This window comes from Anarhichas minor, unplaced genomic scaffold (genome assembly GCF_050575085.1).
Source record: "Anarhichas minor isolate MPS153535 unplaced genomic scaffold, ASM5057508v1 ptg000010l, whole genome shotgun sequence".
In the NCBI taxonomy this organism is placed as follows: domain Eukaryota; kingdom Metazoa; phylum Chordata; class Actinopteri; order Perciformes; family Anarhichadidae; genus Anarhichas; species Anarhichas minor.
The window spans coordinates 1,915,027-1,936,268 of record NW_027466456.1 but is presented as its reverse complement, the minus strand read 5'-3'; the positions used below and the strand labels follow the sequence as shown (position 1 = coordinate 1,936,268).

General features: G+C 43.2%; 4 protein-coding genes across 8 annotated transcripts in view; 3 read left to right on the top strand and 1 right to left on the bottom strand.

Annotated features, from left to right (window-relative positions):
• Nucleotides 1–728: 728 nt before the first annotated feature.
• On the top strand, nt 729–1,799 carry rangrf (RAN guanine nucleotide release factor). 2 transcript variants are annotated; one of them, XM_076087449.1, is made up of 2 exons: nt 729–835; nt 914–1,799. In XM_076087449.1, exon 2 carries the CDS (start codon nt 1,009–1,011, stop codon nt 1,588–1,590), a length of 582 nt encoding a protein of 193 aa, XP_075943564.1. In that variant the 5' UTR covers nt 729–835; nt 914–1,008; the 3' UTR covers nt 1,591–1,799. The 2 variants fall into 2 exon arrangements, with proteins under 2 accessions (XP_075943564.1, XP_075943565.1); XM_076087450.1 differs by having other exon boundaries at nt 794–835; nt 922–1,799.
• Nucleotides 1,800–4,879: 3,080 nt separating this feature from the next.
• itpa (inosine triphosphatase (nucleoside triphosphate pyrophosphatase)) lies at nt 4,880–6,659 on the bottom strand. The gene is made up of 8 exons (XM_076087448.1): nt 6,539–6,659; nt 6,252–6,309; nt 6,112–6,176; nt 5,955–6,028; nt 5,831–5,862; nt 5,628–5,740; nt 5,452–5,528; nt 4,880–5,237 (listed from the first exon to the last, which is right to left on the bottom strand). The coding sequence occupies exons 1-8, from the start codon at nt 6,629–6,631 to the stop codon at nt 5,096–5,098; spliced, it is 654 nt and encodes a 217-aa protein (XP_075943563.1). The 5' UTR covers nt 6,632–6,659; the 3' UTR covers nt 4,880–5,095.
• A 118-nt stretch (nt 6,660–6,777) lies between these two features.
• Nucleotides 6,778–11,378, top strand: mettl13 (methyltransferase 13, eEF1A lysine and N-terminal methyltransferase). The gene is made up of 9 exons (XM_076087441.1): nt 6,778–7,020; nt 7,438–7,710; nt 7,797–8,265; nt 8,357–8,556; nt 8,635–8,824; nt 9,736–9,900; nt 10,018–10,230; nt 10,321–10,452; nt 10,849–11,378. Exons 1-9 carry the CDS (start codon nt 6,868–6,870, stop codon nt 11,124–11,126), a joined length of 2,073 nt encoding a protein of 690 aa, XP_075943556.1. The 5' UTR covers nt 6,778–6,867; the 3' UTR covers nt 11,127–11,378.
• Nucleotides 11,379–11,596: 218 nt separating this feature from the next.
• Nucleotides 11,597–21,242, top strand: part of dnm3a (dynamin 3a) — a 28,319-nt gene continuing 18,673 nt past the window's right edge. For 2 of the 4 annotated variants that reach the window (XM_076087439.1, XM_076087438.1), the window contains exons 1-2: nt 11,603–12,205; nt 21,122–21,195. In XM_076087439.1, coding sequence (XP_075943554.1) covers nt 12,042–12,205; nt 21,122–21,195 — 238 coding nt within the window. In that variant the 5' untranslated portion in view covers nt 11,603–12,041. Of the gene's footprint in view, nt 12,206–21,121; nt 21,196–21,242 lie in introns of all 4 variants that reach the window. The other 2 variants (XM_076087440.1, XR_012953058.1) reach the window with 2 other exon arrangements.

The window sequence follows — 21,242 nt, the reverse complement described above, 5'->3', positions numbered from 1 at the left end:
GCAGATGTTTCTCAGCGTCAACCCTCATCTTTTTTACTTTACTTGAGTATTTCGATTTTATGCTACTCTTTACTTCTATTCTAATTCATGGCAAAAGGAATTATTTTGTATTTTTTTACACAACAAACTATTTGACATATTAAACGTCTGTAAATTATAATTCATAGTTATTCATTTATATAACAATTAGAATATGAAAGATAAAAGAAAGTATTGCAAAAATCAAGAAACGTAGATCTATAGAATAGAAGAAAAACAAATAAGTATTATGAGATATATTTATATACCACTCAAAGAGCCATTGTTCTGTTTAAGTACTTTTACTTTTGAAACTTTTACCATTATATTGTCACTTTATATACTTGGTCTTTTAATATCATCATGCATTTACTACATTCCTGTTTACATTCAGTTTATTCATTTGCAATTACTCTAATTTATAATTTATTCATGCTATATTTTATTGCTTATTTTAAGTTGAACTATTTCATTTATTTCTTTATTTATACAGTTTTTAGCAAATTTATAGAAATTTCTGTAAATCTAACCATCTTTGCAAATTTGCAGCTGCAGTCCCTGGGCATTTTGTTGCTTGTATTCTCACTTTGTTTTTACTGTAATCTCTTTGTATACAACTGTATATACAGTGTGTGTGTGTGTGTGTGTATGTGTGTGTGTATATATATATATATATATATATATATTATTTTTTTTGGTGTATGTAGTATGTTTGCCTCACCTGTAGATGGCAGTAGTGCGCATGCTCAAGCGTGCCTCTATTGATAATGTAGAAGAAGAATAAAACTTTCACCGGAAGAGAGTTCCGACTTAGTTGGTAAGCTATCTGTCTATCACGCTTCATTTACAGATGTATTATTATGTTTTCCTGAATCATTGTTCTCTTTTTAAACAGAGATATAGTGTGTTTCTGTAACTACAGACAGTTAAAAACAGACCCCGTGTTTGTTGCTGTTCCTCCGGAGCTCATACCCGGGTCTTCTCGGAGAGATGCAGCGTGCTGGAGGCAGCGTCGCTGGGTCTCATCCTCTGTTCGGTGGAGCGCTGTCGGCCGTCCTCCCCCACAGCGCCAGAGACACCAGTGAGCTGAGGGAGATCCCGGACAACCAGGAGGTGTTCGCCCACGAGCACACCGACCAGAGCCTGATCGTGGAGCTGGTGGAGTACCAGCGTCAGGTGGAGGACCGAGACGCCGCCAGGTATCACTTTGAGGACATCGCGGGCAGCAACAAAGCTCTGGAGCCGGGTGCTTTTGAGGTCACAAGTGTTGTGCACATGTCCAAGTCTGAGCTGTCCCTCTCAGACTGCAGCTCCGCCTGGATGCTGACTGGGACGCAGTGTGTATCCAAATTCAACGAAGAGGCGAGGAACACAGTGACCCTCCACCTGGGTCTGTTCCGCCTGCCACAGTTCTCCACGGACGTGCTGATCACCTTCAACGACCCGCAGGGGATCAGCCCTGACAGCAGCAGTGCTGCTTCGGCTGAGACGCACAGAGAGCCGTGGACGGTGCAGGACTTCCAGCGCTTGTTGCAGACTCTGACTCTGCACAACCCGGGACTGTTTGGGTAGAGCAACTGCTTCTTTCTCTGCGTGGGGCCTTGATTTAGTCCCAGGAACATTTAAACTGATCCATGTAAGAAGCAGGCCTCCACCAGGCTTTGGATCTCAACCTGAAAGTTCCTTAGTGTGGTGGTTCCCTGTCGCTGACACATGTGTACTGTTCTGCCCTTGATGTTGATGTTTTTCTGACATCTAAAAAATGAATTGATGACCAAACACTTCACGGTTTTGTCGTGTTTTTTTTGTAAGGCATTTCTGTTTTATGTGATCATCTGAACCTGAGCGAAATATGAGGGTTTAAGACATAATGTCATCGACATGCACATTTTCTGCTCCTGTTTCCCTCCACGTTCCAGTTCTCCTACTCACTCAAGCATTTCCTCCTACTCACTCATGCCTCTCCTCCACCATCCCAAAGTGTGTTTTTACTCTTGGATACAAACATCTTGAGAGAAGAGTCTCGACAGTATCTGTAAAGCACAAACCCCTAACGGAACGTTAAATATTCACCCACAGCCAGCCAGCTCGTGCTACTCCGCTCTAACCTCCTATATATATATTTTACAGTACGAAAGTAATAAAAACACACAAGTGATGGCCAATTCAAGTCAGAAGGTTAAAGGTGAGCTGCGTTTCCACTTATAAACTCCCTCAAGAACAGTTAATATTCATAGAGTCCTCAGTGTCCTCAGACGGACCTGAGTTTAGTCATAAACAGTGAGAATTGAGGAGGACAGTCCCAGCAGGAATATGTATTAGGTCAACTGTTTCCATCCTTTATTGCTCTCATGGTGGAATAATTCATTAGCCTGAACTGTGAAGAACTTTTTGGAACGGCTTCATTCAGTTGGATGAGTTTGGTGAAATTTATGGAATGGAAATTAACCCTCATTAACTTCTGCTTTGAAGACTTTTCCTTAGTTATGTGTGCTGTTATTCGAGGAAACTTGAGTCTGCTGTTGCATAAAACTCATCACAGCGAGGTAGTTCAGGTAAATCTTGAATAACAAATACAAGTCTGCCCCCCCCCCTCCCAAAAAGCCACATCAATCCCTTCTCATCCTCGGGATTAGGGTCTCATAAAGTCAGGCATCCTTTCCTGTCGGTGATCCCGGATGGAGCACATTCCTTCATCAACCACAACATCCACAGTAACACAACAGCAAAGCCTCCTCCTGACTCCCTCGGATAAACATGCTGCTGTTGGTTCCTGTAAAGCCTGAAAAGATTCCCGTCTCTCAGACCCGAGGGGTTTTAGGAACAGGCACCTGACCTCAAGCTCACGTCAGGAGACGATTATTGAGGCTTTAAGGACTTGAAGCGTTTTCCAGGTCCTAAAAACAGCCCATTACAGCCTGGCTACTGGGCTACCGTAGCGTTTAGCAACGTCATATTGTGTCTTTACTATACTGAGTAAATGTATCATATTAAAATATATATTTATGTTCATTTCAACAAGTTTTTATAGTCATGTGGTACCAGAGCTGTTCCAGCCATCACATGATAAAATAAAATACTATTTATATCGCACTTTTCTTAATGCTTCACAAAAGAAAAGAAACCAAAAAAAGGCAGATACATTAGAATAAAGCCAAATCACATGAGCACAGAGGAAGTAAAGAAAATAAATCTGATAAATAAATAGAAATAAAAACTATAAATAAAACTATATCAAAGATTTCCAAAGGTTTTCACGATCAGAAAAGTTTTAAGACGAGATTTAAAAGAAGCTATAGACTTGATGTGTCTTAGTTCAGTTGGTAGAGTTAAATATAGTGTGAGAGCTCTGCAACAGAAGCCTGATCAGCCTTTTTTGTTACAAAAGATGACCTGTGAGTAACCAACAGGGCTCCATGGTGTGTTAATCAAGAGGGCACATACCAGGTCAATAAGTCAGATGCATTTAGAGCAAGGCCTTAAAAGTGAGCAATACAAGAGCTGCAAGAATAGAGAGAAATTAAATGGGTTTGTTTCAACAATTCAAACGCCTTCTTAGCTGACAATTAAAGCCTTTAAAAGGATCTGAAATACATACTGTACAGGCTCCACTGAATGCTGCAGCGCTGACAGTTAACTGTTGACTTTCAGTCACAGAGGAAAAAAGGAGGGATGCCTCCATAGCGATGTCTTTGACCTATGACCTGAAGTCTGGAACCCGTCTCAGCTGCCAGGTGAACTGAAGTCTCCCTGATGAAGACAGAATACTTCTCACAACTAATTGCTACTTTCTGGCAAGTCCACCCCCCAAAAAAATGATAGGTCTCAGTCATTTCACGACCTACAGCACCTCTCTTCTCAAGAAGCATCACTTTTACTTGCAGAGTATCATTATCCATAAGCAGGTGGAAATGTTTTCTTATACACAATAAGAAAAGCTTCATGTGTCATTAAATCTGTGTTGAAAGTAGAGGAAATATTTGATAAAACACACAAGTGGTACTGCCATTAATATTAGTAGTTTCTACTGTCTTCTGGTCTCATTCGGAATGCGTGCGTTTAGAGATTTTCAGTACATCTGGGAGACATCAGTCACAGGTGTATGCATAGTTCCTGCTAAGAGACTTCCAGCTCCAGGGTCATTTATTACCCACGCTCCCCTGCTCACTGTTGTGTTTGTACTGAACCCTCCCCCACCTTTCTCTCTCTGGACTCCAGCCTGAACATCCTTCCCTGTCTGCTGCTCTCATCACAACCCTTCTCCCTCCTTTCTGTGATTTATGCTTCTCTCCAAGTCTTACCTTTGCCAGTCTCTGGAAGCCAAAACTCAAGCGGTTGTCTTTAAAGTATCCACTATGGAACAATGAAACCAGTCTTGCAACAATTTTCCGGTGCCTTCCCGAATTATCTGGAAGATTTTTAACATGCTTCATGATTTTTAAACATTCTAACCACCGACACATGGAAATGTTAAACAAGGTCGAGCCACAATGAACTCAAACATAACATCCATATACTTGCACAAACAAGATATCTTAGCATAATGATTATTTTGAATTTTCTTTCTCCCCTTATTCATTTCTGTGTATTTACTCTTTTTTTCCTTTCAACTTGCAGTCTGATTGTCATCACTGCTGCCGTAAATGCCTCATTACTTTTATGCCCGAACTGACTTCACACAGCTGCTTCCTTCCAGTGATTATTCAGCCCTCATCTTCCTCCCCATGCACATCTACAGTACATCTGTCTATTCAGGATTCTATACATCGTTAACCTGTATCCTCCCGGACCTTCCGATCTGTATGTCAGTCATTTATCTGTGATGTTGCAAATAAATAAAAAAGGAAATCTTCACCAGGAACACAAAACACACAAAATAGGTTTATTAAAAATAAGAAAAAGATATCATGCAGCACATTTTCAACCACAGATTATAGAAGTAGTCATTGTGATCACAAATCTGTCATCTGCCATACATTTCTGACCCAACCATAAAACATGTCTTCATAATCCTCTGCATTGTTAAATTCTAAGGTTTGATACATTTCGCTCCAGATTCGGAAGCTAAAATGACTCTTTAATCCTCCTGCTTCTTCTTCTTCTTCTTCTTGCCCTGAGGTGAGGTGTCGTTGGTTTGAGAGAAGTGCTCAGACATGGCAGCAAGCGCCCGGTAGCGGTGAGAGATGGTATTCTTCACCTCTTTGGGCAGTTCAGCGTAGCTGCAGATCAGAAGGAAGTAGTTCAAGTCAGTATGGATGTGTCCTTATTCTCAGCACATTAGTTATAAATAAGGGTGAAAGGGATTGTCGCAGTGATGTAATTCGTTGTATGAACTTATCTGCAATGCTCAATTCATTTCTAAACTGAAAGTTTGTTGATCTCTGGCTCTACCTTGTGGTATGAACAGGACATTTCATGCAGTCTTTTGCTTACGTTTGGTCATATCCATCTGGCTGGAAACAGGGATCCCATCCAAAGTCTCGAGGTCCCCTGGGTTCCACAATGTGTCCCTTAAAATAACAAGAGGAACGAGTGAATGGATTATCATAAAAAATAAATAAAAACACACATGCAGGCAGACACTGAGGCAGTTTGAGAGAGACTCTGACCTCTGTTTTCCCTCTGAACAGCTGTACTGGTTCATCTTTCCCAGCAGAGAAAGCAAAAGTGCAGAGAGCCCACGCTGATTTATCTTCAAACCCAGCTAGGAGTTTGTACAAGCCTGCAACAGAACATTTCACTAAAATTAAAAAGGCTGTATTTGCTTTAAATGTCTCCGTTCAAACATCTCGACTGTGTTTTACAACATTACCTTCTGGCTTGAGTTTATCCAGGAACCATTTTCTACAAAAACAAAGTTAAGTTGTATGTATGAATATTCATTCCCACTGTTAAAGATACAACTGCTCGGCTGACGTGGACGTTATTATACTAACATGTAAGGACCAGGCAGGTCTCCCAGAGCCTTGAAACACAGACAGGTGTCCTCGACGATGACTGGCCCATCAATCTGAGGGTGAAAAACATACAATACATCAGTTTCAGTCGTGCACACACAGAACATTCACTTGTACGATAGTGTAGTTATTGTACCTCCCTTGCAGCCTCCTTACACTTCTGTATGGAAATCTCATCTGGCTCCCCTTGGTATTCAGGCACTGGATGAAGAAATATTTGGGTGAGCGATGATGACAGGCATTGAATCTACTGGTGGTCTCTGTTTTGATACTTACAGTCAATCTTTTTTGACACTAGTTTATAGGGAAACCTGTCTCCCAGGATCTGAATGACCTAATGGAAGTGATTTTAAAAATGAGATTTAATCTAGCAGGACAAATGAAACGAGGGATTTCGTCTGTATTAATTTACAGCTCATGCTCACTGTCTATATTTAGCTAGCATAGTCTGGAACAGCACAAATACATAATTATTCAAGTATATCCGGCCTGAAACGGTTAAAACAGGACAGCACAACCGTTAACGTACCCTCTGTCTCAGATATAAAATGTTTCATTCTCACCTCTTCGAGTTTCTTCGCGTTTCCAGTCACGAAGACCACAGACCTCCCAGCAGGCACCGCCATGTTGAACGACACCCGGCGGACTAACAACATCGGACCAACTACTTCCGGCTCAGCAACAGCCAATAAAATCAGCTCCGAGAGCCTCAGCGAATCACCGGGCAGGGATTAGCCCCGCCCTTTGGGGAAATCCACCAATCAGCGACAAGTGCTGCCAGCTATGTTGTCCGACCCAAAAAGTGACTGCCATGTGGACAAGTGGCTGTCAACAGACTGTGACGGTGAACTGAAGCGGTTTTGGAGAACTGTAAACCACCCTGCAGCCGAAAATGAGTCTTTTACCTCGCACAGCCGAGGAGTTCAGCTCCGCGGAATACTGGGAGAGGTTTTTTAAGAAGCGCGGGGAGAAGGCTTTTGAATGGTACGGAGACTACAACAAACTGTGCGGCGTGCTGCACAAATACATCAAGGTCCAAGATAAGGTGAGATAACTATAGCGACACACAAAATACCCGCTGTGATTCAGTAGCTATAAAGAGAACAGTCACTACTATACATGTCAATACAGCAAAAACTATTTGTGTTGACAAGTTAACTAAAACTACTTGTCATCCACTTGCTAGTTTATTTGTGTCCTACTGACACAAATACAGTAGCAAGTTGACATGTCTGCTTAACTTTCATCAAAGTAATGTGCTAATTAATTGTGTTGAATAATAATAATAATGTCTTATATAGACAGTTATACATACCTAGTTATATAATTTAGCATAAAATGGAAAAACTTTAAATGAAGCACAAGTCCCCTCAAAACTTAAGTTATTGTGGTTACTTACTTTCCACCACTGCAAATGACAATAACTGATGAATTAACAGTGTTTTGTATTTGCGTCCTTCAGGTGTTGGTGGTCGGCTGCGGCAACTCTGAGCTGAGTGAACAGATGTACGATGTTGGCTACAAACATCTCACTAATATTGACATCAGCGAGACGGTGGTGACCCATATGAACCAGAGAAACGCCGAGCGCCGGCCGGGCCTGACCTTCCAGCAGGTGGACGCCACTCAAACTCCCTATGAGGAGGCCAGCTACCAGGCTGCTCTGGACAAGGGCACGCTGGATGCCATGGCATCAGAAGAAGAGGGAGCACTGGCCAGGGGCATGCTCACCGAGGTGAGAGACCAGTGGGTCAGGGTCTTTGTAGACTCCTCAACGTGCCTCTTTGCACTCCCGTCACATTAGTGTTCTTGTTTCTGCAGGTGGGCCGCGTGCTAAGCGTCGGTGGGCGGTACGTCTGCGTGACGCTGGCTCAGGAGAGCGTGATCAAGTTGGCCGTGGAGCACTTTGTCCAGCTGGGGTGGGCCGTGAGGCTCCACTGCCTGCAGGAGGAAAGCGGGAAAGAAGAGGACTCCTTCGCTCTGCCCGTCTTTGTCCTGGTCTGCACCAAGTTTCGCCAGCCGATGCCCACGCCCATTCTGGAGATGTGTCTCGGGGAAGATGGAGCCCCGACGCGTCTCGCACGGGTAGCAGAGTTGCTGTCGGCCGTGCGGGAGCATCAGGCTTACTCTGTGTTGAAAAAGAGGCTCCGCACGAGCACAGACGCCAGCTCCAACCTCTCTCTCACCCTCTGCCACGCCAAGACTGGCCTCCCCAGATACACTCTCACAGTGCAGGATTGTCCCCCAGGGGCCAAGGTGCCCAGATCAAACCAGTTTGCCATTTTTATCGGTGAGCTCTCCTGTTCTCGCCTCATGTTTATTCCCTCTTTTGTAAATCACACTGGTTGTATTTAGTTCTTCCCCTGTGCTCATCCTGTCAGTGCCTCAAGGCAGTGAGACGGCCTGGCTGTACAGCTCCGGTGAGGGACGACGGCAGCTGGCGGCAAGCGCTAACTTTCGGCGCCTGGTTATTGCGGCAATGCACCGGAACCAGGAGTACACAGACATGCAGGCTGTCCAGTCAGAGCTCTCTCCGATGGTGATGGACCTGGCTCCACCGGGCATGCCAGCCAACCAGCAGGTAAACACACACAGGCAATCCTTTTGGGTTAAAATGTGCGTGAGCGTGTTCATTTGAGCTGCTCCGTCCCTTATTCAGGTGCCGTTTCTGTCAGTTGGAGGGAACCTGGGTTGGCGGGAGGAGGTCAGCAGGGGTGTGAGCGAGCTGAGCGGGGAGTACTGTGTGGAGAACGTCAAAGGAGAAGACGGGGAGCTGTATAGGAGGCTCGTTTTCCTCTCTAATGCTGCCCTCGTCCAGTCAGAGAGCCGCCTCGTCTCCTCAAATACCGGTCAGTTATTTTTCCTTGTTCACTGTGATTTGTTATGCTCTCTTTTTCTTTATGATAAACAATATAATAAACAATTCAGCAATACCAACAACGCATATGCATGTTTAGTTGTGGCTAAAGGAGATAGGGAACGTATTACCCCTGGAGAAAATCAGGTACATTTCGTCAAGAAAGTTTGGCAACCTTTGATTAATTTAATGAATTAAAGTTAACTGTAAACTATCATTGAGCCTCTGCCAGGACATCTACAATATCCTTTTGTATAACCACCAACTGTTTGTGTTTTATGTATGTATTATTTTATTCTGAAAACAATAAAAAAGATAAAAACAAGACACTAAGAAGCCAACAAACAACAAATATTAACAAAATAATTTGAATAAAACAATAATAGCAGAAACAAACAAACAATAAAAAGGAAAAATACACAATATATAATATTATAATATCTTAATAGCCTGCCTGAGGATCTGAGAGCGGCTGGAAGAGCTGAAATCTTTAAACGTAAAAACTACCTATTTTATAATTTTATTTTATTATTTATATTCTCCTTTTTACATTATTTGATTCACTTATTTTATTGTATTTATGTTGTATATTTGTATTTATGTTATTAATCTACTTCTTATTTCAAGATGTTCTATTGTTATAAAAGCTTTTACTTCTGTTTTATTACATTTTTATCATTTTATTGTCCCACGTGCATTGGTTTCAAATTCTCGAATTGCTTTTGTCTTTTCTGTTGTTTTCACGGCCCACACTCGTTCTCCAGTAACGGCTTCTCGGTCATCCGTGAAGCACTTTGAACTGCATTCACCTGTATGAAAGATGTTGTACAATTAAAGTTCGATTAATCGATGAAAACGTAGATGTAGACTGATGAAAGGAATTCATATTTATGTTTTCCGCAGCATCAAGTCACAAGAAGAAAAACAAAAAGAAGATCAAGCCAACGGCTGCTCCAACAACATCCTCCACCTCCCTGTCAGTGGACAGCGGCTTCCTCTGCTGCGCTCACCATGAAGTCATGGTGGCCGGCCTCACAGTGCTTGGGGTGGGCACGCCAGAGAACAAAGGTCAGTTCAAACCTGTTTTCTACAGTCTTGTTAAGTTCGTAGAAGATGGCAGGAGGAAATGCTGACATACGCAGCATCTTGATTTCACTTTCATCCCCTCCATCTCTTCCCTCTCAGACGTCCCAGTGTCAGTGCTCCTGGTGGGGCTCGGTGGAGGAGGCCTGCCTCAGTTCCTACGGGACTTTGTGCCCGACGTTACCGTCGAGGTGGTAGAACTCGACCCTGTTGTGATGCAGGTGGCAAAGGAATGGTTCGGGTTCAGACCAGACGAGCGTTTGACCGTCACTCTCGGAGACGGCCTCGAACGCATCTGTGCCCTGGAGAAAGAAGGTGAGTGAAGGAGGAGAGGGCAGGTAAAAGTAAGGCTGCATTGATGAATAAGTTAACCAGGAAGTGGTGGGCTATGTCTTTTCTCTGTAGGCGGTCGTTTGTTTGACGTCATCATGTTCGATGTCGACAATAAAGACAGTACTGTGGGTATGAGCTGTCCCCCTGCTGCCTTTGTAGAACCCTTGATCCTGCAGAAAGTCTGCAGACTGCTAACCCCAAGAGGTACGGTATTTAAAAAAAACCTTCTCTCTTATTTTCTTTCATGTATTCTCTGCATTTGTTTTGATAATAAGGCCTTTATAAAATGAAAAGATTGCACCCTTATTCAAATCATGTTAGAAGGCAACAGAAATCTTCTCAATATTGGATCATCAAAGTCTGTGTTCAAAAAAATCTGATTTGTCAAGACCATTTTTTAATTGTCCCTTTTCTGTGAGGGAATAGAAAGTTGTTCTTCCTTTTTGAGATCCAGGATTTGAAATCTGTGATCTACAGAATGTTATTTGGCTTGAACCCAGGAGCCCTCCTTAAGAAACAATAGAAAAACAATGCCCTCTTGTAAAATAAGTATATAATTAATAACAAAAATACCTCCGTCTCCTCCTGCCATTGGACCAGGTGTATTCATACTGAACCTCGTGTGTCGTGACTCGGTCTTGAGGAAAAGCGTGCGGGAGCGTGTGAGCGCCGCGTTTCCCACCATCCTCTCTCGAAAGGTGGAAGGGGAGGTCAACGAGGTTCTGCTGTGCTCTCGTGGAGCCGCTCGCATCCTCCCATCCCTCAACGAGGCGGCCAAGAGTCTGCAGAGCGCGCTGAGCTCCAACAGGACCGGAACCAGCAGCAGCCGCCCACATATAGACATCGCAGAGTTGTTAAAGGACCTGAAAGTGGAGTGAAGTTTGTTTGTGCGACCGGAGGGGATGGGATTTAAAGATGTGTCAAGACGGTTTGAGAGACTGAAATATGAGAGAGTGTGTGCTTTGACATTCAGTACAATGTAATGAAAAGTATTCTGATACAGTGTCATATACAACCACAATTAAAGGACATTTTATCATAATGTGGTGCTTCTACAAAAAAGAAAATCCCCAGTGTTGTTAGATATTTGAACTTGCATTATCTCACCATTAAAAGTACGCTTCACTTTCCCTTGCTTCCTCCCTCCCCATTGCCAGAGAATGCAGCAGTGTTATTTACAGTAGATGAATCTTTCCTCTCTGGTTCCAGTTGCAGTGTTGCAGCCCCACCCACACGCTGGATGCGTGGGATTTTAAATAGCTTGTCGGCTAGAAGGAGTGAATTGGCTATGAAGTTTGTCCCTCTTCTGCATAAGGGGCTTGCCGAGTTAAAACTTGCTGATTACCGCGCATGCGCGAAAAAACTCGATTCCGTTAGCTGTCAAGAGTAGAGGGTTTTCGCCTCTTTTCCTTGGACCGAAACTCAACGGATATCTTCTCAAATGTACCAAACGTTTAACGGAAACGACACACTACGGACGTTCGGAGGTTTAAAAAGATAAAAATGTCTATAGCGAGCTGTTTTCGGAGGCTTGAAGAGGTCTGTGAGTACAAACTTGGACGCTACTGTCGTTACAAGACGCACCAACGGTTACCCACCGCGAGCTGCTAACGTTACGGAGCTTTTTTTTTAAAATAAGTTGGCAAACGTTCCTCGAGAAGAGTATTGAAATAGTGTATGTACATAACAGTGTTGAAAATAGCCTAATGTGAGTCACTAATAACTATGGCAGATACTCGCGTAGTCTAGAGCCGGAGTGAAACCGTTTTTGAAAGGACCCAGGTAGCAGGGTAATGATGGGCAACCGCGGGATGGAGGATCTGATCCCGCTGGTCAACCGACTTCAAGATGCCCTGAGCGGCGTGCAGCAGAGCTGCAGCCTCCACCTGCCGCAGATAGCCGTGGTGGGCGGCCAGAGTGCAGGCAAGAGCTCGGTCCTGGAGAACTTCGTGGGCAGGTATGTGTGACACAACCGAAACACAACACAACTGTGGCTATCAACTTACACAACCTAGGGGAACACCACCTAAATACAAACAAACAAAACAATTCCAATGTGTTATTTCCATGGCCTAGAAAAGTTAAATCAACATGTAAGAGCATCTCTCTCAAAGCCAGAAACCAAAGAAGTAAGTCTCAAACTTGTGATGTGAACTTGTCTGGAGCTGCTCCCATAGACAATGAGTGGGAGGCTAATTTTAATCACCCAAATCACGTTTGTTTTCTTTTTTTAATACCCAAGTTGTTGCTAGCAGCAGAAAGTCAATGAAAGGGTCTGTTGTAGTGTTATCAGTTATGAAACTGAAACATCTGGGTGCTCTCTGTGTCATCTACAACACTGAAATAACACCAATTCATTGTCGATGGAGCAGACTTTTTATTTGGTGGCATCAGAGACTCTAGTTTTTAGATTTGAGCTAATATGTTTGTACCGTCTTATACCACATGAATAACATGTATGGCTTTTTAAAATGGGTGTAGTTCCCCTTTAACTGTGTTACTCTACTAGGCTACTTTTCACAAAGTCACCCTAAAAACAGAATATAAGTTAAAAATGACAAACCCTTTACAAAGCATGCAGAAACAATGAAAGAAGAGAGAATATTAATATAAGTTTAAACATCATTCAGGACACTCTTATACTACATTGTCAAGTACTATTAAGACATGCAACACAGAGGCTCATAAAACAACACAGACAGAGCAAATAAATGAGGGATGATTATGCTAAATAGAAACATTACCTTTACTAAAGGTCATTACCTTTACTAAAGGTCATTAGGTACCCGTTAGAGTATTGAGACCCTTGTTGTGGAATATTTCTTATGACTAGTCGGGAGAAGAAAGTTGAGGTTTTCTATCTATATAAAGTAAAACAGAGTTTTGATGAACGATCAAGGTTTGTAAAGTCAATTTATTTGCTTGCAAGCAAAGAGAACAGTCTCACAGACACATCGCAGTCATCTGTAACAGTGCTCTCCCTAACAGTCAGAATGCATGGACTTTTATGCTCAGACAGCTTCCTGTTATCTGCTTAGCTAACAAGAATACACAAAGAACACAACAAAAGGCAGGTCATCCTTCGAGCCTTAGTATATCATTTAAGACAGTCAGGAAGATGCTTTATCTCCTGTTTACAAATACCTTTTGTTCACAGTTTGCCTTACACTAATCAGTTTAAACTCACAACAGATGCTTCCTTTGAAGTCACTGTGACAACATAAAAATGACCATTTGCAGAGACAGAACAGACATTCTTTACCCTCACACATCTTATCTGCATGCAAAGGTTTACGCCTTTACAACTTCAGATAATGCGTCACAAATGACTTCAAAAGTATTTAAAACAGAGGATCTCTGTTAATCAAGGCCTCTCTGTGTCTCTGTCTTACGAAGAAGAAACAAACAGTGCATAATGATAACAGATAACAAGACACCTGGATACTAAACTAATTAAAGTCATCTACTGAAACTACAGTTTGGTGTCTGCTCTTTTAGGACTTACATTCCTTAAACCTTCACATTAGACTATGACATATTTTCCCATTACATTCCACTCTTTTGATTATACAGTAATCACACAATATAGTAAAAATATGTTATAAGACATTTCAATAACAACAGAAGTATTACCCCAAAATGTGAGATATCTGAAGAAAACCTGTTTTAGTGAGATAAAGGATCTCTGGTTGTTTGAAGCCAGCAATACAATTCAGTAAACATAAAAGAATAAAAAAATAAAAAACAAAAACAAAAAAACTGTCTTTAGACCTGAGCATCAAAATCATCATAATACAGAATAAAATGAAAACGAAACAAGCATTAATATGAATATAGCTATAATAATAATAAATGCGTTCTTCGTCCTTTTGTAGAGGATCTAACCGTGCTCCTTTTCTTGTGTTTGTTGGCATAAACACGTCAAGAGGCTCTTCCAGCCGTCTTTCTTGCGTGGCATCAGCGTTGGGACAGTTAACACAGATCACGCAAGCGTCTGTCGGTCAACTGCCCGTTGTGATTCCGTCCGTGATCACTGCATCTCCTCTGTTGGTGGCTCCGTCTGTCCTTCCTCCCTCGGTGGTGCCTGTTGGCTGACACTTGTTGTAGGTGCGAGCTCACCTGTAGCTTCAGTTGGTGCGTCTCCTGGTTCTGGAACCTTCTTGCAGTGGGACGCGTGGACCCAAGTTGCCCTCTCAGCTACTTTGACAGCCGTCTGAGTGACGAGGAGGACTTGAAATGGACCCAGCCAGCGTCGTGAGTTCCAGTGCTTCCTTCTGAAGTCTTTCACCACCACGAAATCACCAGGTTTCAGCTTGTGGAGAGGTCCTTCAGCTGGCCTCGGGAGAGCGGCAGTCACCTGTTGTCTTATTTTAGATAAAGCAGAGGACAATTGTGCACAATATGTTAACATTTCATGTTCGCATAAGGCGGTTGAGGGAAGTGGCGCCTTCGGTGCTTCAGTTCCTACATGAGGAGGAAAACCAAACAGTATCTCAAAAGGACTCAGATTGCTTCGTGTTCGTTTTCTCATTCTCATGTACATCAGCACTAGAGGCAGGGCTTTTGTCCAAGGCAGACCTGTGTCAGCACAACATTTTGCTAACTTGGTCTTAAGTGTTCCATTTTCTCGTTCAACAGCACCACCACTGGCTGGATGGTAAGCACAGTGTGTTCTTAAGTCGATACCCAAGTATGCGCTTAGTTCTGTAATGGCCTGATTGACAAAATGAGAACCATTGTCACTTGATATTTTAGTAGGAATGCCCCAACGGGGAATGATTTCAGAAATCAGAGCCTTTGCTACTGTTGCAGCAGTTTGTTTACTCGATGGAAAAACTTCAACCCACTTGGACCACATGTCTACCATCACAAGACAGTGTTTCTTACCTTCAGATGGAGATAACTCAACAAAATCCATCATAATGTGCTCAAAAGGGCGTGTCGGAGGTGGATGTGCAGCCTGGCTGGACACTGCCACGGGCCTGCCTACATTGTGAGTAGAGCAGGTTACACATGCAGAACAGAATTTTTGTGCATATGCTGTGAATCCCTTTGTGAACCATGTCTCATTTAATGCACTCAACATTCCCCCTTTTGACACGTGGTCTAACCCATGTGTCAACTTAGCATAATGGCTGAAATAATGCTTAGGCAGACATGGTTTAGCATCAGGCCCTGACCACAGTCCATCAGTGTATGTGCAACCTGAAGCTGACCACAGCCTACGTTCTTCCGGAGTGGACAACGTCTGCATAGCTGTAAGAGAAGAGGGAGCTGAGACAAATGAGGACATGAGAGCAGAAGAAGTGGGGACTGGAAGTCGAGCAGCAGCTTTTGCAGCAGCGTCTGCACATGCATTTCCTATTGAAATGACGTCAGTGTGTCCTGTATGAGCAGCACATTTGCAAACAGCAATTGCTGTTGGCAACAACATGGCCTCTAACAGTTCAGCAATGAGAGTGTGATGCAAAACAGGTTTACCATCAGACTTAAGGAACTTTCTGTGTTTCCACAGACTACCAAAATCGTGGACCACGCCGAATGCATAACGAGAGTCAGTGTGAACTGTAACAGTTTTACCTTCAGCAAGTTTACATGCTTCGGTGAGCGCGATGAGCTCAGCTGCCTGGGCTGAGAGGTGACATGGCAGAGAACCTGAACACAGCACTTCTGAGTCCGAAACAACAGCAAACCCCACAAGATTAGTACCAGTATGATCGCGAGAGGCAGATCCATCCTCATACATTACCATGTCGCTATTGGGCAGCGGAGTGTCCATCAATCAGGACGAGGAGTGCACTGAGCTTGGAGCTCAGCTAAACAGTTGTGCTCCTCTCCGTCACCAGGAATAGGAAGTAATGATGCAGGGTTAAGATTAGTACAGCGTTTGACCATTACGTTCGGCATGTCTAAGAGACATGTGTGATAACGCAAATATCGCGCTGCAGAAAGGTGAGACGATTTCTGTTCGAGGAGAATCAAAGACACCGAATGAGGAACGAGCAAAGTTAATGGAGCGTATCCTACTATGTCACGTGAGGCAGCGAGTGCCTTTTCAGCCGCGGCCACTGCACGCAAACATTGTGGCAAGCCTGAAGCGACAGGATCGAGTTTTGCGGAGAAATACGCAACTGGTCGTAGTTTATCACCATGTGATTGTAGCAACACAGAGGTCATGCAGCCCTGTCTTTCATCTACAGTCTGAGTGAACGGTTTGTTCGGATCTGGCAACCCTAGAGTTGGAGGTGTTTGCAAAGCACATTTCATTTGTGTGAAAGCCGAATGGCCTTCTTTTGTCCAAATTATTTTGTCATGTGCTGTGAGATTTTTACCGTGAATCAAACTTGATAATGGCTGCTCCATTTGTGAGTAATTAGGTATGAACGACCTACAGTATGAACACATGCCTAAAAATGACATCATCTGTTTTTTAGTGTTAGGTTTTGGTATCGACACGATTGAAGCGATTATTTTAGGAGAGAGAGTTTTCCCTTCCCCTGAAATGTCATGACCTAAGAAATGTACATTTTGCATTACAAACTGTAATTTAGATAGGCTCGCCTTGTGGCCTTCTCGTGCTAAATGTTGTAGCAGTTTTATTGTGTCTTTCTGACACTGTGCCTGAGTAGGAGCTGCGATTAAGCAATCATCTACATATTGCAGGAGTGCAGAGCCTGGTGAGAGAGTTAGACTTTCTAAGCTTTCTCTGAGTGCATCATTGTAGATGGTTGGAGACTCGGTGTAGCCTTGACACAGACGGGTGAAAGTGTATGGCTTACCATTGAAGTTGAACGCGAACCAAAATTGGCTGTCTTTGTCGACCGGGACACTGAAAAAAGCATTTGACAGGTCAACCACAGAAAACCATTTAGCTGCAGGAGGAATCTGAGCTAGAATAGTGTAAGGATTAGGCACATTTGGTGCACGTGCATGAACTGCAGCATTTACTGCTTTCAGGTCTTGCACGAAACGCCATTCAACAGGCTTGCCTGCATCTCTGATCTTTTTAACAGGAAATATCGGTGTCCTGACTGGAGAGTCTGGACAGGGAATAATCACACCTGCTTTCAGGAGTGAATCAAACACAGGCGTAATACCGTCAATGGCCTCTTGGCGCAGAGGGTACTGGTGCTTGTGAGGCCGAAAATCAGAGCGCGGAGTGATAACAACAGGCTGACAGTTGTTGATCAGGCCCACGTCATATTTGTTCGCCGCCCAAAGTGTCTGTGGAACAAGAGTAAGGGCGGGAGAAATAGATGCAGGTTTAGTTAAAAATGTTTGAATTTCTTTGTCAAGCTCATGAAACACATAGACTGATCTGCAGGCTGGTGATGAGAGCACACAAAACGTTCTGTGGAAGCCTGTAGATTGTGATCGCAGGACAAATGGATCCAGCGTCTGTTCCCAGTCGGTAAGCGCCTCGCATTGTGCAACGAATGGACCCAAATCCCGCCACTCATCCTCGCGTCCTTTTGACAGCGAGATGTGTGGAGCTGAATCTGGAACATCAAACAGTTCTTTCTGTGATGGAGTCAGAGAAACAGATACAGCAGATCTATAAGTAGACCAAAACAGTGTGGAACAGGCAATTGCATCATTGAGGCCTTCAAAAAACTTGTCCTCATAGCAAACATCTTGTCCCCTAGAAATGTGTGAGGTGCAGTGTAGATGTTTGTAGTTCATGCGGTCGGCATGTGGTGAGACACGTGCGTCTACTGCGTGACAAAGTCGTTGTGCGTCATTAACAGGAAGCCACCATTGATAGGCAAAAAGTGACAGAGAGGGAGTCTGTATCATTTGGTGTACGACTCTACGCCTAAGCACTTTAAGGCCATCAGAGGATGACGTCAGTCCTATCCCACTTCTGACACCAATTTGTTGTGGAATATTTCTTATGACTAGTCGGGAGAAGAAAGTTGAGGTTTTCTATCAATATAAAGTAAAACAGAGTTTTGATGAACGATCAAGGTTTGTAAAGTCAATTTATTTGCTTGCAAGCAAAGAGAACAGTCTCACAGACACATCGCAGTCATCTGTAACAGTGCTCTCCCTAACAGTCAGAATGCATGGACTTTTATGCTCAGACAGCTTCCTGTTATCTGCTTAGCTAACAAGAATACACAAAGAACACAACAAAAGGCAGGTCATCCTTCGAGCCTTAGTATATCATTTAAGACAGTCAGGAAGATGCTTTATCTCCTGTTTACAAATACCTTTTGTTCACAGTTTGCCTTACACTAATCAGTTTAAACTCACAACAGATGCTTCCTTTGAAGTCACTGTGACAACATAAAAATGACCATTTGCAGAGACAGAACAGACATTCTTTACCCTCACACATCTTATCTGCATGCAAAGGTTTACGCCCTTACAACTTCAGATAACGCGTCACAAATGACTTCAAAAGTATTTAAAACAGAGGATCTCTGTTAATCAAGGCCTCTCTGTGTCTCTGTCTTACGAAGAAGAAACAAACAGTGCATAATGATAACAGATAACAAGACACCTGGATACTAAACTAATTAAAGTCATCTGCTGAAACTACAGTTTGGTGTCTGCTCTTTTAGGACTTACATTCCTTAAACCTTCACATTAGACTATGACATATTTTCCCATTACACCCTTTACCAAGGTGGTGGCTTGATCCTCATCCGAAATTCGTTGAGTCTCAAGGTTTGTTAGTTGCATTAACGCAATGCGTGAGACTGGACGGTGAACTAGTAGGAGAATATGTATTGTTGTAGGCTTTGATGATGTTGCCGTTCTCTCCCTAGGCTGGTCTTGAATGTGTTAACTGAGGAGGCGCTGACTGTTTCTTGACTCAGGCTGTTCCATATTGGTGTTGTTCTGCTTGCAAAGAAAGGTGTCCGTGGACCAGGCTGGTGCTGTACCTGTAGCTTCAGGTCGTGGACTAGAGACAAGATTATGTTGCATTGTTGGTCAATAAAAACATACATGTCAGAGGCACAAAACATAAAAGCATGGAGAGTATGTAAAATATATAAGTCAGTCTGACACAGCAGAGCAACAATGAAAGACATGCAGGTAGATGAGGGTCGGCTGGCAATTTCAAGACAGACAGACGGGTGACAGGAGACAGACTGAGGACAGCAGACAGACAGGAGACAGACTGAGGACAGCAGACAGACAGGAGACAGACTGAGGACAGCAGACAGACAGGAGACAGACTGAGGACAGCAGACAGACAGGAGACAGACTGAGGACAGCAGACAGACTGAGTACAGACTGAGGACAGCAGACAGACAGGCTGAGGACAGTAAGGTACAGTTACGTTCTAGAAATGTTTACTGATTGAAAAGCAAGAAATCAGTTCACAGTTATAACTACATTATTACCTAATCCAAATAATAAACTTTATTTTTCACAGACTGGAAATTAGTTTGTCCAAATTATTCACTTAACATTGATGAAGCCATTAGTTCCCACGAATAAACCCTTCCTTTTGAACAACCCCCATAAACCACAAAGCATGATAAGTCACTTAAGTCATCCTGATTGACTGAATGACTTGAAAGTGTAACCATGTTATACTATCAGTGAAAATGTGATGCTTGATCTCTTAAGTTTGATAAGTTATGACTCATTAAAACCTGAATTTGCTTGTAATGATAAAATTAACAGCCATGGGCAACTGTGATTAACAGCAATTGCTGTAACCAGTTACAATGCAGCGCTGAAATCACTGTGTTCATACGTCACCGTCTCCACCCGGGTGCTTGAGCTGTTGAGTTGCTCGTCTGACGTCGTGGATGCCGGAGGTGGCGGTGTCTGTATGACAGGAGCCAGTGCAGCACCTTATCTCACTGACAGGCTGTGGAGGTGTCGATGAAGGAGGATGGGAAGGGGAGGGGGGGGGGCTAACATGGCTCCTGAAAAAGTAATGGAATCGGCATCATTTTAATTAACCTAGAAGTCAAAGGCCTTTAAATAGTACAGACTAGTGGTGAATAACAGTGTTTTCTGGGTAAAGTTTAAAGGTAGGAGTCTGCAATTCTAATCCAATGCAAATATTTCAAATTAAGCGAGTGTCTCCTCCCAGCTGTCCATTCTGTGTATGTGTTGCCCTGGCTCTGTAAATAGGAAAACATGCTAACGTTGTCAAGGAGCACTGACGTGAGGGGGTGTATTTAGCAGACCCCACCTTTTTTTAATTCAAGTGAGACAATTTGTTTTGTGAGGAGGAGACTTTAAGTATTTCCATCCTGTCAGTGAAGAATGCTGGTGAGTAATAGTGAGTTGTTTCCTAAAGGAGGCCTAAAGTATTGTCCACAGAAGTCAAATGTGTGGCCTTGCCAGAAGCTATAGAAGCCATTAATGCTCGCTTTCCTGAGCCTGTTATGATATTTTATCGCACGCCTCGGTTCTTTGTCTCCGCTATGATTATGCTATGACACCCATTTTGTGCAGGACGGTGCCAGCTGCTTCATGGGACAGGATGCAGGAAAACAAACTTCCTGAATCTGATTTTGAAAGGAAAGAGGAGGATATCTTCCTGTGCGTTCTGTTTCTTTATTGTTACTACTACATGTAGCTTTTAGTCTTTATATATCTGGTATATATAGCATGTGGCAAAGATTGTTCTTCGCCTTCCTGATCAAGTTACTGATGTTTTAGATATTAAATAGCAACTAAAATACAACTAATGTACAGCTGACTGTTAGTACTCACAATGCCAGTTACACATCGTTTTAGTGTATTAGTCTTATCTGTGCATGTACAAGATGTAAAGTAATTTAAATGGTGTGTGTCAAGCTTCTGATTTAGAATGACAACAAATGCAGTGTGTGTGTGTGTGTGTGTGTGTGTGTGCGCGCGCACAGCCGTCCCCAATTCAGTCTTTCCTTCCCAACAGAGACTTCCTTCCCCGGGGTTCAGGAATTGTCACTCGCAGACCTTTAATCCTCCAGCTGCTCAGCGCCGACACAGGTAGGTAAGACGCACATCGTTTAGTTGCTCATGCAGGCTGTGCAGTG